Consider the following 12769-nt stretch of genomic DNA (forward strand, 5'->3'; position numbering starts at 1 on the left):
TTGTCCTTATCAACTTCAGAACAAGGAGCTTTGCCAGGGGGCAAGGTACCCACCCCTCAAGTTTAAGGCATGTCACTTGGTGTGCTTCAGGGAGGAGGGAGCACATGCTTGCCCCCACCCCACATACACACTTTCCTGCCCCCCCCCCCCCCAGGCTGCATGCTCTTATAGTCTGATTTACCTGTCTGTTGGGAAAGTTAGGGGTTGTGAGAAAGTGAAATAAATATGGGGTGGTTTGTACCTCCCCTATTTATTATAAAGATGTATTCTATTGTCTATTCCTATAATAGTCTATCAAAGCTCTGATAAGGTTTATGGAAGGTAACAATGCTAGCTATAAAAATAAACACACTGCTTAAATAAACAAGGATCTAATTTATTATAAAGAAAGTAGAAATGCTAACATAAAACACTAAAGGAATATTACAGAGCATATAAGACAAAACAATTACAGATAATACGTTACATATTCGTCCTCGGGGGTTCGATATCTTTCAGCTGGTCTCAAGCACACAGGAAGGAGAAAGAGTAGCCCAAGAGCCATGATGGCCCACAGCCAAGAGCCAGCAGCCAAGAGTTAAGAGACAGAATTCTAGCTGGCAACCCACATTTAACCTCCCTGGCGGTAATCCCGAGCGTGACTAGGGGGGGATTTTTTAGGTTAGGATCGGTATCCCCGAGTCACGCTTGGGGTAGATGTGCAGAGAGCGCAGCGGTGTCTCTTACCTTCTCCTGGCGATCCAGCGATGATCTCTCATTGCTGTGACCGCCAGCCGAGATCCCCGCCGCTCGTCGGTCGGTCAGATGACTTCCTAGTTCCGTTCCCTGCAGCAGTTATATAATATATATATATATATATATAATATATATATATATATATATATATATATATATATATATATATATATATATATATATATATATATGTGTGTGTGTGTGTGTATATATATATATATATATATATATATATATATATATATATATATATATATATATATATATATATATATATATATATATATATATATATATATATAGATAGATATATATATATACACACACATATATATATATATATATATATATATATATATACACACACATATATATATATATATATGTATATATATTATATATATAATATATAACGCATGAATTATAATGAAATCAATAATATAATTTTATTATATATATTATATATTATATAATAAAATTATATTATTGATTCGATTATAATTCATGCGTTTGTGTTTCAAATTTATCACATCTGGGATGTCTACTAGACTCTTGTTTTGGTCAGGTTTAAGTCAGTAATTACTAAGAATTGTAGGCCTATAATACATAACCCAAATTTCCATGAAAAAAATTGTACCGATTTTGGTACATAATTCCTGACATAATCATACCGCCAGGGAGGTTGAAGCACACTCAGACACCACCCATACATAAACACCCACTGTGTTCTTGTCCAATGACAGCTCATAATATTCCTACTCAACAGGAAGTATCTCATCTTTCCAGGAAGCATGTTATATTCTTCCACTAGGGTCGCCATCTGTTCACGAATCACTGTTTTTGACCTGGGTCATCTTAATTCACTGCTGGCCTTTGATGTTGGAATAACCTCCCCAGGAGATCTTATCTGAGGCTCCCCTACACCCATACCTCACAATAGGAGGTTTATGCGAGAACATCCTGTGAGAATAAGAATTCCCATTTATGACTCCTTGTCAGGAATGTCCTGTTGGGCGCTTTGCATTCCAGACCAGGTGTGGTTAGGTTCAAGCATCCAGAAGCATCTGATATCAGAACACGTAAAACTACATGTTGCCTCTAACAGAAAGACAACAAGAAAACTATTACACACATATGGGAATTATTTGTTATGCTTGCACAAATGTTAAGACGTTTACAAAGCAAATTGTTTTATGAATTGGCCCGTAAGTGTAAAGTAGTGGGTTGGGGAATGAAGCTTAGTCCTATAACTCATATCTTGAACTGGAGTTTTTTTAGCCTGAAAATAGTGCCTTACTACTGCATCCAAACCTTATCTTAACCCAGCCTGCCCATATATGGATCGAAGTTCAGTTGGTCCCTGCTGAACTGGCCGAATTTCTATAAATGTATGGCCAGCTTTGGAGAGATGGGGGTGGAGACTCCTTGTAACGATTAGGGGCATGGCAGCAGCAACTTGTACAGAGTACAGACGCAGTCCAGTATTAAATGCAGAGATCGAAATACACTGTGATGAGCTGGCAGCCTGAGGCAGAAAAACAGCAGTACACTGATCTTGCCAGTGAAGAGCTGTGCAGGGGGTGTGTTAGCAGGAGGCAGAGAAAAAGTAGTACACTGACCCTCCCAGTGAAGAGCTGTGCAGGGGTATGTGTCAGCAAAAGTCTGACCACTGGGGTACAGGGAGGCTGTGCTCCCAAGTAGAATGCAAGAAGCAAACTGGCCATGCTGGGTTGGTCGTTAGTGTGGTCAGTTAGAAATAAAAAAGCTGCTGGACTGGCAAGATCACTACGTACTTCACACAAATGTAAAAAAAAATCACCTACAGACCAAAAAAAGGTGGAAAGTATACAGTGAACCTATGCACTCAGGGGTATGGTGTAAATTTGAACTTAATGCTGCTACTTGTAAAGAGAGAATATATAAAACATGACATTTCATAAAAATCTTACAGTACAGAACATAGTACAAAATTCCAGTAGCGCAAATTTTGCGCTACTGGAATTATGTACTATGTTCCATACTGTAACATTTTTATGAAATTTCATGTTTTATGTACTTCACACAAAGGAAGCAATGCAAAGAGAACAGGATGCTTTTTAATACTAGTACATGGTATCATAAATATATAATGTTGGGGTAACATTCACTTACGGAAGTACTAACTTACACATGATGCAACCATAACACATGTGTAAAATATGCACAGGACAGATAATGGGGTTAAATAACTAAAGGCAAATAGATTGGGTACTTTGCAAGTGTAGTTGCACTCATTTTCCCCAGAGCTTAGTGAATGTGGTGAAGCTTCACTTTGTAAAGAATACCCAATTAGGTGCAAGGAAGATAAACAAAGCATTTTTGTTTGTGCATGTTTGGATGGAACCTGTTATCGCACATGACAACGTGTCACCGACTGTCAGCAGTATGAGGAACAGGTGCTTGGTTTGCTCCTGTACAAGTAATGTAATAGTTGTAATGGAAATACACCTATGGTGTCTTAGATTAATAAAAGGTAGTGCAAAGGACTACTCACTAGAGTGAAGTGTAGGTGAAAAAGGAGCAAGGACTACCCAGTTTGGGGGCTTTGGGCACACTCTGTTCGATGAGAGTGAACTGGTAAGCAGTCCTTTGGCTTGGTGTAAACTGGCCATACTCATTACAAGCACTGAATCAATTTGTCCCTCTCCATAGATCATGGTATATGCTGGGCATAAAACAGTTGGATGGCAGGGAGAGCTCGTTGTTAAAGCGGAGCTCCAGGCTCCTTCAGAAAAGAAATGTAAGTCAGCAGCTGCAAATACTGTAGCTGGTGACTTTTAATATTAGGACACTTACCTGTCCACGAATTCAGAGGTGTATTCACCCAAGCCAATCTTTCAATAAGCTCTCGGTTATGGGAAACCGGCAGTGAAGCCTTCCAGCTTCACAGCCGGTTCCTTACTGCGCATGCGCTTTGTGAATGGCCGGTGGCGGCAAAAGGAGGAGGGGGGGCGGAACTTCCAGATGTATTTTCCTGCGGCAAAGTTAGCTGGAAGTGGGAGCGGGTACCTGTCAAAACTAGGTACCCGCTCCCCCCTGAAAGGTGCCAAATGTGACAGCGGAGGGGGGAAGGAGGCAAATAAGCGGAGCTTCCCCTTTTGGGTGGAGCTCCGCTTTAGGAGTATCCAAGATACATAAGCTGATAATGTCCACAAGACTCCACCCAAAATTGAAATGTAACTTTATAATGGAATTACTGTTGAAGCCCCTCACAGCATGCAGACCCGGTCCTGTTAGTTTTCAGTCAAATGCCACTACAGCTTACTAATCTTCTTGAATTTTAGAATACGGAAGGGAATGGGGCTTAATTTTTATTTTGAGGCCTTGTATAAAACCTGGGTATAGAATCCATGTGTTTCTAGGGACAAGGGGATAATTTAACATCTAACAAATGTACTTGTAGGCACTACAAGTTGGCAGCATTTTAGTACTGTACCTATTGCTGTCTAGATCACTTTTTTCTTTTTTTTTAAAATAAAAACAAAATTGCCAGCAAGCATCCCCAGGAGCCTGCACATCAGCTCTGTTTTCCAAAATAGAGCATTTAGTGCTCAAAAATTGGAAGCTCTATATTACACATATAACAACCCAAGGTTAAATGCCTGGCCATACCTCCTTTTGCCTCATAAGCCTCACTACTGTCTTAAAATCATTGTATATCATAGCACATAATGCACTTATTTTCATATGGTGTGCTTGAAACTTTCTTTTCAAAGTATTGGGAAAACCTGTTGCTTCTTTGTCTTTTTAGGGTGGATATATTGAGTCTGAATCCTCATCTTCTCTCACCGCTTTTGTCCTAATTGCATTAGCTGAAAGTCAAGAGAGATGTAATATTAAAGTAAGTACCACAAAGTGTCAACTGTACAAGAGGTGCAGAGAGTTTCATTTTCATTAAATGAACATGTAATGTTAAACTGATATTTTAATATGGTCTGACAAGTTATAGGACCATCTATAAAAAATATGGAGATGCAGGTATTAGACAAGCAAAAAATTGGGGGAGCAGACCCTGAACACGTATATCTAAAGCCGGTGCAGCTATGGACCAAGCAACATGTATATTAAAAAAGAATAGCGCAACCATGCAAAAGAAATGACTATCAAATATGAAGACAATCCATAAATAAAAATGGGGGTTTAGTCCCACCATATGGCCATATCGTGCTCAAGCCCACCACTGCGTCAAAGTACCCCATTATCAGTGGGTCCTACACTATCCATAAAAAAGGGGTGAATCCAGCCTCTCTTACCCTTGGAGACAACACTCCTTGCTGGGAAGGTGTGCTAATGCACTGCAGGGGACTCCTCCTATATCTACTTGATAGAGGACACCAATAGAGTACAGGTGTGTGGGGGATGGGATGTTCAACCTCATAAGTCTGGTCAGACCGAATACATAATAAACAAGCAAAAAATTGGGGGAGCAGACCCTGAACATGTATATCTAAAGCCGGTGCAGCTATGGACCAAGCAACATGTATATTAAAAAAGAATAGCGCAACCATGCAAAAGAAATGACTATCAAATATGGAGACAATCCATAAATAAAAATGGGGGTTTAGTCCCACCATATGGCCATATCGTGCTCAAGCCCACCACTGCGTCAAAGTACCCCATTATCAGTGGGTCCTACACTATCCATAAAAAAGGGGTGAATCCAGCCTCTCTTACCCTTGGAGACAACACTCCTTGCTGGGAAGGTGTGCTAATGCACTGCAGGGGACTCCTCCTATATCTACTTGATAGAGGACACCAATAGAGTACAGGTGTGTGGGGGATGGGATGTTCAACCTCATAAGTCTGGTCAGACCGAATACATAATAAACAAGCAAAAAATTGGGGGAGCAGACCCTGAACATGTATATCTAAAGCCGGTGCAGCTATGGACCAAGCAACATGTATATTAAAAAAGAATAGCGCAACCATGCAAAAGAAATGACTATCAAATATGGAGACAATCCATAAATAAAAATGGGGGTTTAGTCCCACCATATGGCCATATCGTGCTCAAGCCCACCACTGCGTCAAAGTACCCCATTATCAGTGGGTCCTACACTATCCATAAAAAAGGGGTGAATCCAGCCTCTCTTACCCTTGGAGACAACACTCCTTGCTGGGAAGGTGTGCTAATGCACTGCAGGGGACTCCTCCTATATCTACTTGATAGAGGACACCAATAGAGTACAGGTGTGTGGGGGATGGGATGCTCAACCTCATAAGTCTGGTCAGGTATTAGACAGATCAACAAAAAAATAATTGAAACCCAACCCTACCCAGCTGAAGTAAAATAGATCTACAATCCGTGATAGGGATAAGGGATGGAACAATCCCCTGGTTCGGTTTGCGCCAGAACTCTCGATCATCACAAAAGTTCCGACCCGCACCGCGAACCCAATAAAAGTCTATGGGACCTGAACGTGAAAAGTCAAGTGTCCCATTTTGAAGGCCTATGTGCAAGTTATTAACCATAAAAAGTGTATGGGGGCCCGGGCACTGCCAATGCAAAACTTTTTTTTAAAAGAGATCGTTTTTAAAGGAACAGTGATTTAAATGATGCTTAAAGTGAAACAACAAAAATGAAAAATTACTTTAAATATAGTGCCTGGAGGAGTCCCCTTAGTCTGCCTGTAAAGTTGCGCATCTGTACCATATATAGAACCTGCTGCAGCAAAACTGACATTTATAAAGAAAAAAAAATGACAAATTAATTTTCCCTGCAAGCTTTCTTTATTTGAACACGCTGAAATTTAGATGCTGGGCATGTGGGTGGCAGGGAGTGTTTTTTTGTTATTTTTTTTTTTGATGCAGCAGCTGGGGCAGAGAAATTTGCCTGCTATACTCTACAGCTGTTGGTGTGCTGCTGGCAGAAGTGTTGCAAGGACCTGTGACAAACTTTGCTACACCGTAAAGTGATAAGAATTTGCCGACACTGGACACCTTCAGCCAATGATTACTGCCACATCCCTTTGAAAACATTGAAAAAAGTATTGTAAAGGTCTTCCGCACCTGTACCAATCCCTAGATTGGCCCCTCAGGGGGAAAAGTACAGTGATGGAACCACCAAACCTGGGATTTTGAAGGCAGTGAACTTAATGGCATAGAATAGATAAGTATAAACACCACAGTTTAAAAAATATAATTTTATTTGTTAGAATAATTAATCAATTGTTTAAAAAACAAAGATGCAAAGTAGCATCAAGGGGTACAAATACAATACAAAATGAATACATGAAATTATGAACCAGAAATTATGATCGAGGGGTCACCAAGGTCCGACATGTTTCGCCAACATGGTGGGCTTCTTCGGGGACCAGTGATGAAGGTGACCACTTTAATGGTTCTAAATATAAAATAACAAACATTAACAAACATTAACAGAGAATACAATATTATTCGTACAATATCACAAATCTGCAAAAAAGTGCCGCAATGCAGTTTTAAGCATCAATAAGGGTATAACATCGTACACTCACCAATGATTCATAATTAGGGGCATATAACTGTTAGACAACGACAGGTATCGTAGCGTGCACACTTTGCTACACCATTATCCCTGTCGGTGGAGGCTGCTGAGAGGCCATGAGATATAACAGGGGTAGACATGAATGGGGATGAGTATTGTGTCTCTTGTGTGTGGCTTTCAGGTGCTCCTGCCAATGGGCTGAATATTGGGAGGTTAAATACCTTGTCAAGCATGTGGTACCCAAATGTCTGGTGTTTTTGCCACGCTTGATCTGCTTGCAGCAGAGATTTCAAATTGCAACAGTGCGATCAGCTGCATGTGTGCTAAAAAAAAGGCCCACACAGCTGAGCTGTGGGAAATGAGCCGGGAGATAACAGCTCCACAATCTTGAAGAGTTGAAGCGGTTATAGCTACAAAGGGTGGGCCAACTCAATATTGAACCCTACGGATTAAGACTGGGATGCAATTAAAGTTCATGTGCGTGTAAAGGCAGGCGTCCTAATACTTTTGGCAATATAGTGTATCATGGACGGTACACAAGGTAAGTCACAGGGGTCTCATAGTATACATTAGCATAAACGAACCATCCGAGAACATTTTTATCAGATGGGGGAGTGAAGAGTAAAAGACCAAGGAGAATATGTTTTCCGGCAAACACTCAATATAATGGGGTTGATTTAATAAAGGCAAATAGATTTTGCACTCTGAGAGAGCAGTTGCTCCAGAGCTTAGTAAATGAGGTTCACTTTGCAAAGAATACCCAATATTGTGCAAGGAAAAAAAAAAAACAGCATTTTTGCTTGCACATAATTGGATGATGGAAGCCAGCAGAGCTTCTGCTCATTTGATAATCTGTGGAGCAACTGCTCATGCAGAGTGCAACTGCACTCTGCAAAGTGCACAGTCTATTTGCCTTTAGTAAATCAACTGCAATGTCTCCTTCCCAATGTTTCTGTCGCCCACCAACTGGCTACAAGGGTGGAGATTGTCTAACAGAGAATTTGTCTGATTTCCTTTAATTCCTGTTGTGTCTACAAGATAGGGTTTGAAGGGAAATCTCTGCAATGGGAAACAGATGGCAAAAAAAGGAAGGAGGTTTTAACATGTTCTTTATTAAGAAAAAGGTTTTTAAAAACGTTTCTATAATTTTAAGAGGACAACTTTGTTTCGTTCAATAATTTTTTATTAAAGATAATGAAAAAAGATACAACAAGTACAAAGTTCAATAACAGTAAGGGAAGTTGTAGCAAGCAGGTAAAACGTGAACCACGAAAAGACAATACGATATCGGTGAATGTTCTGTATCACAACGGCCAACTCGGACAAGAGCCAATGTCTCTCACAAATCATAAGACCAATAATGCGATAGAGCCTGTTACTATAATTGGAACAGTTACATCTGTTCTTGAACCTGGAAAAAGCATAGAATAGAAAAGAAATAGAAGAAATAGAAAGAAAAGAAACAATAGAGGGTGATAGAGAAAGAAAGGGAGAGAAGGGGGGGGGGGGGGAGAGGTAACCGGACAAGGCATTGCAGCTTTCCCAGGGATGAGCGCAGGGCCATAATGAAGTCATACATGGAAGCATAGACACTATTCAGTCAGGATGGTGCCTAATCTCTGCATACGCGGATGATGATGTAAAGGTGAACCACCAGGCCCATATCTTTTGGAATGTGGGTGTTTGCTCCCTAAGAGCATATGTAAGATCCTCCATATGACAGATATAATCTATTGCCTGCAACCATTGTTTTAGAGTGGGAATGGAGGACTGCTTCCGATATCTAGGTATGAGTAATAGCGGCATTTAGCAGATGGGGTGTAATGGATCTTTTATATCGGCCTACTAGTTCACCCTAACAATGAAACAACATGACCCAAGAGTCATTAGGAACCTGTGACCCCTGCATCTTTTGAATCCAGTGCAGTATAGACAACCAAAATGGCACCAAATATGAGCATGGGAAGCTGATTCTCCACAACCTCTCCAGCAGAGTCCTGAGCAGTCTGGGAAAACCTTGTGGAGAAATTCAGGCATGTAATGCCACCTAGCCAAGATTTTGTAGTTCATTCCACAAACTTTTGAAGATATGAATGAGATATGAGACAATCAAAGAATAGTTGAGCGTTGTTGATCCATTAAGGGGAGATGTAAGTCTTTTTCCCATTTGGTAAGGAAGGGAGGCCAGGAGGTGGAATCCAACGAAAGTAGGGAAGAGGACAACTAAACACATTTTTATTTAATGTTTGAAAAAAACATTTGCTTTCAGTTTGTATTATTGTCATTTTCATCTAGGCATTAACATACTATTCCTGAAATGTTTCTCTTTATTTTTAGGAAGTCCAAGATGCAATACAGAATGCCAAGAAATATCTTGAAAAAAAGCTTCTATCTTTGAAACAAACGTACAGTGCAGTAATCACTTCATATGCCTTGGCTTTAGTGGGAAGCACTGAAAATGAAGATTTCATCGATAACTTTTCAGATAAAAGTTAGTATGACCACAATTATATTTAAGTGAAACATTGGCATATTTATATGTTTTATATATACTTCTGCTTTAGTATTGTGTTTGCCTCCCTTGCTAATCAGATGATAAAGATTCAAACCCTTTCACACAATGTTTACTACTGTAATTTTCTACTCTAATTCTTGCCCTGGTGACCACTGTTGGGGACACAGACAACACTAAAAACTCAACAGAAAGATATACCCTTCCTAATGTTAAAAAATTATTTTGGCAGTAGTTTTGGCAATTTCCAATGAGACATGCTGTCTCTTATTATTATTATTATTATACAGCATTTATGTAGCACCAACAGTTTACGCAGCACTTTACAATATAAGGGGGGGGGGCAGTACAATTACAATATAGTTCAATACAGGAGGAATAGGAGGGTCCTGCTCATGAAGCTTACAATCTAAAAGGTAATAGCTGCAAAGGATGATCTGGTGGAGGTGACTCAAGCATGGCTTTTTAGGTGGAGTAGGCTTTCCTGAATAAATTAGTTTTCAAAGATCACCTAGTTTTCAAAGATCAGACGGACAGGGTAGGAGCTGACAGGACATATTGGGGTAGGGAGTTCCAGAGGATGGGAGAGGCTCTGAAAAAGTCCTAGAGGTGGGCGTCGGAGGAGGTAATAAGGGAGCTAGAGAGCAAGACATCCAGGGAAGAGCAGAGAGGACAATTTGGGTGATATCTGCAGATGAGGTTGGTGATATAACCAGGGGCGATGTTGTGGGTGGCTTTGTACGTTGTAATTAGTATTTTGAATTTTATATGTTGTACTAGTGGAAGCCAGTGAAGAGATTAGCAGAGAGGGGAAGCAGTCACGGATTGGTTAGTAAGGTGTATAAGCCTGGTAGCAGCATTCATAATAGACTAAGGGGGGATAGTCTGTGTAAGGGTAAGCTGGTGAGGGGAGAGTTGCAGTAGTCCAGACAAGATATAATCAAGGAGTGAATGAGTTGTTTTTTGGTTTTATTAGTCAGAAAGGGGTGAATTCTGGAAATGTTTTGTAAGTTAAGGTGGCAAGATTTACCCAGTGATTGGAAGTGGGGGCTGCAGGAGAGGTCAGAATCTAGGATTGCACCCAGCACACTGGGATGTGTGGAGGGACCAATGGTTGGTTGTGATATTGATTTCAGTGGTAAAGTCATGGGGAGGGGATTGGAGAGAAGAAAATATTACAAGCTAATTTTTTGAAAGATTAACTTTGAGAAAGTGATGTGACATCCATACTGATATTGAAACATCCAATGAAGCCCTGGTTGAGTCACTGCTCTGTCCCATTCTTGGGGAGTGGAAATGTCAGCTTGAGGGACTAAGGAAGTACAGGACACATGTAAAGGGAACTGAGCAATCTCCACTTTTTGGTTGAATATGAAAATACGCAATATTTATTTGCAATATTTTATAATAACCTGTCTAAAAAAATTCTTCAATTTCTATTTATTTAGTACTGACCATAAGGCCCCATACACAGGGGGCATTTAGCCTCAATGCAAGAGATTCTGGCATTTAGCTGTGGGCAGAGGGCACAGAGAACCTAAATGTTCGTGCCATTAGATGCACCATCCAGCCCCATAGTAACTAGTGGTACAAATGTTTTGGGCAGTATGTGCCAAAGGATGAAGGCTTGGAATGCGCACTTCTTTTGTTACAAGCTTTCGTACCTGGGTGCATACTGCCCTAAATGTTCTTACAGCTAGATGCACTGACCAGCCCCATCTAGCCTCTCCTAGAGTTTGACAAACTGCAGGTAGCAAAGCTGGATAGTGTGCCTGTGAGTTCTACCTGCAGTTAAACATCAGAACCTCATGCATTGGGGCTAAATGCCCACTGTGCATGGGGCTGAAAAAGTAAAGAAACAAAATATATATAAAACCACAAAACATTCCCTTTAATGCATCTTAGTGAAAAATACACTTGACTTTTTTCTGTTAATTATGTTTATTAAACTAGCAAATACCCGGACAGACACAATTCACCTTTTCTTCTCAGGTTATATAATGCTGGGGAAGCAGGCGTGCTAAACTGCCTATGTGTTTATTTTCTTACTCTATTATAAACACATTGATCATTCCATCCAAGTAACTAAACTAATGTTTCTCTGTTTTTTTTTTTTGTTTCGTTTTTTTTGTAAGCTGATACTGTCTGGATAGTTGAGGATTCAGGTTATTATACTGTGGAAGCTACTGGCTATGCCCTACTTCAGAAACTGAAACTGAAAAAATATGAACAAGCCCAAAAAATTGCCAATTGGCTTGTAAGCATAAGGAGATTTGGAGGAGGTTATGCTTCTACGCAGGTGACTTTTCATTAATACTTATATTGTATAGTTTTTGACATGACATTAAAATAAAAAAAATATATATACTGCGATATATACTGTGTGTGTGTATATATATATGTGTATATATGTGTGTGTGTATGTATGTATTATATATATATATATATATATATATATATATATATATATATATATATATACATATACACACACACACACACACACAGTATCTCACATTTATGTACACCTCTCACATTTATGTAAATATTTTATTATACCTTTTCATGTGACAACACTGAAGAAATTTCACTTTGCTACAATGTAAAGTAATGAGTGCACAGCTTGTATAACAGGGTAAATTTGCTGCCCCCTCAAAATAACTCAACACACAGCCATTAATGTCTAAACCACTGGCAACAAAAGTGAGTACACCCCTAAGTGAAAATGTCCAAATTAGGCCCAATTAACCATTTTCCCTCCCCGGTGTCATGTGAGTCGTTAGTGTTACAAGGTCTCAGGGGTGAATGGGGAGCAGGTGTGTTAAATTTGGTGTTATCGCTCTCACCCTCTCATACTGGTCACTGGAAGTTCAACATGGCACCTCATGGCAAAGAACTCTCTGAGGATCTCAAAAAAAGAATTGTTGCTCTAAATAAAGATGGCCTAGGTCAGTGATGGCAAACCTTGGAACCAGATGTTTTGGAACTGCATTTCCCATAATGCTCAACTACACTGC

At 39.9% G+C, this 12769-nt stretch overlaps 1 protein-coding gene across 1 annotated transcript in view; it reads left to right on the plus strand.

Moving 5' to 3' along the window:
- LOC309555844 (complement C3-like) overlaps positions 1 to 12769 on the plus strand; it is a 362933-nt gene that overhangs the window by 263955 nt on the left and 86209 nt on the right. The window contains exons 27-29 of the mRNA XM_082258010.1: positions 4526 to 4615; positions 9578 to 9731; positions 11888 to 12051. Of these exons, the coding sequence (XP_082114136.1) occupies positions 4526 to 4615; positions 9578 to 9731; positions 11888 to 12051 (408 nt within the window). The remainder of the gene's footprint in view (positions 1 to 4525; positions 4616 to 9577; positions 9732 to 11887; positions 12052 to 12769) is intronic.

Source organism: Pelophylax lessonae (assembly GCF_965119305.1).
Source record: "Pelophylax lessonae genome assembly, chromosome: 1".
Classification (NCBI taxonomy): domain Eukaryota; kingdom Metazoa; phylum Chordata; class Amphibia; order Anura; family Ranidae; genus Pelophylax; species Pelophylax lessonae.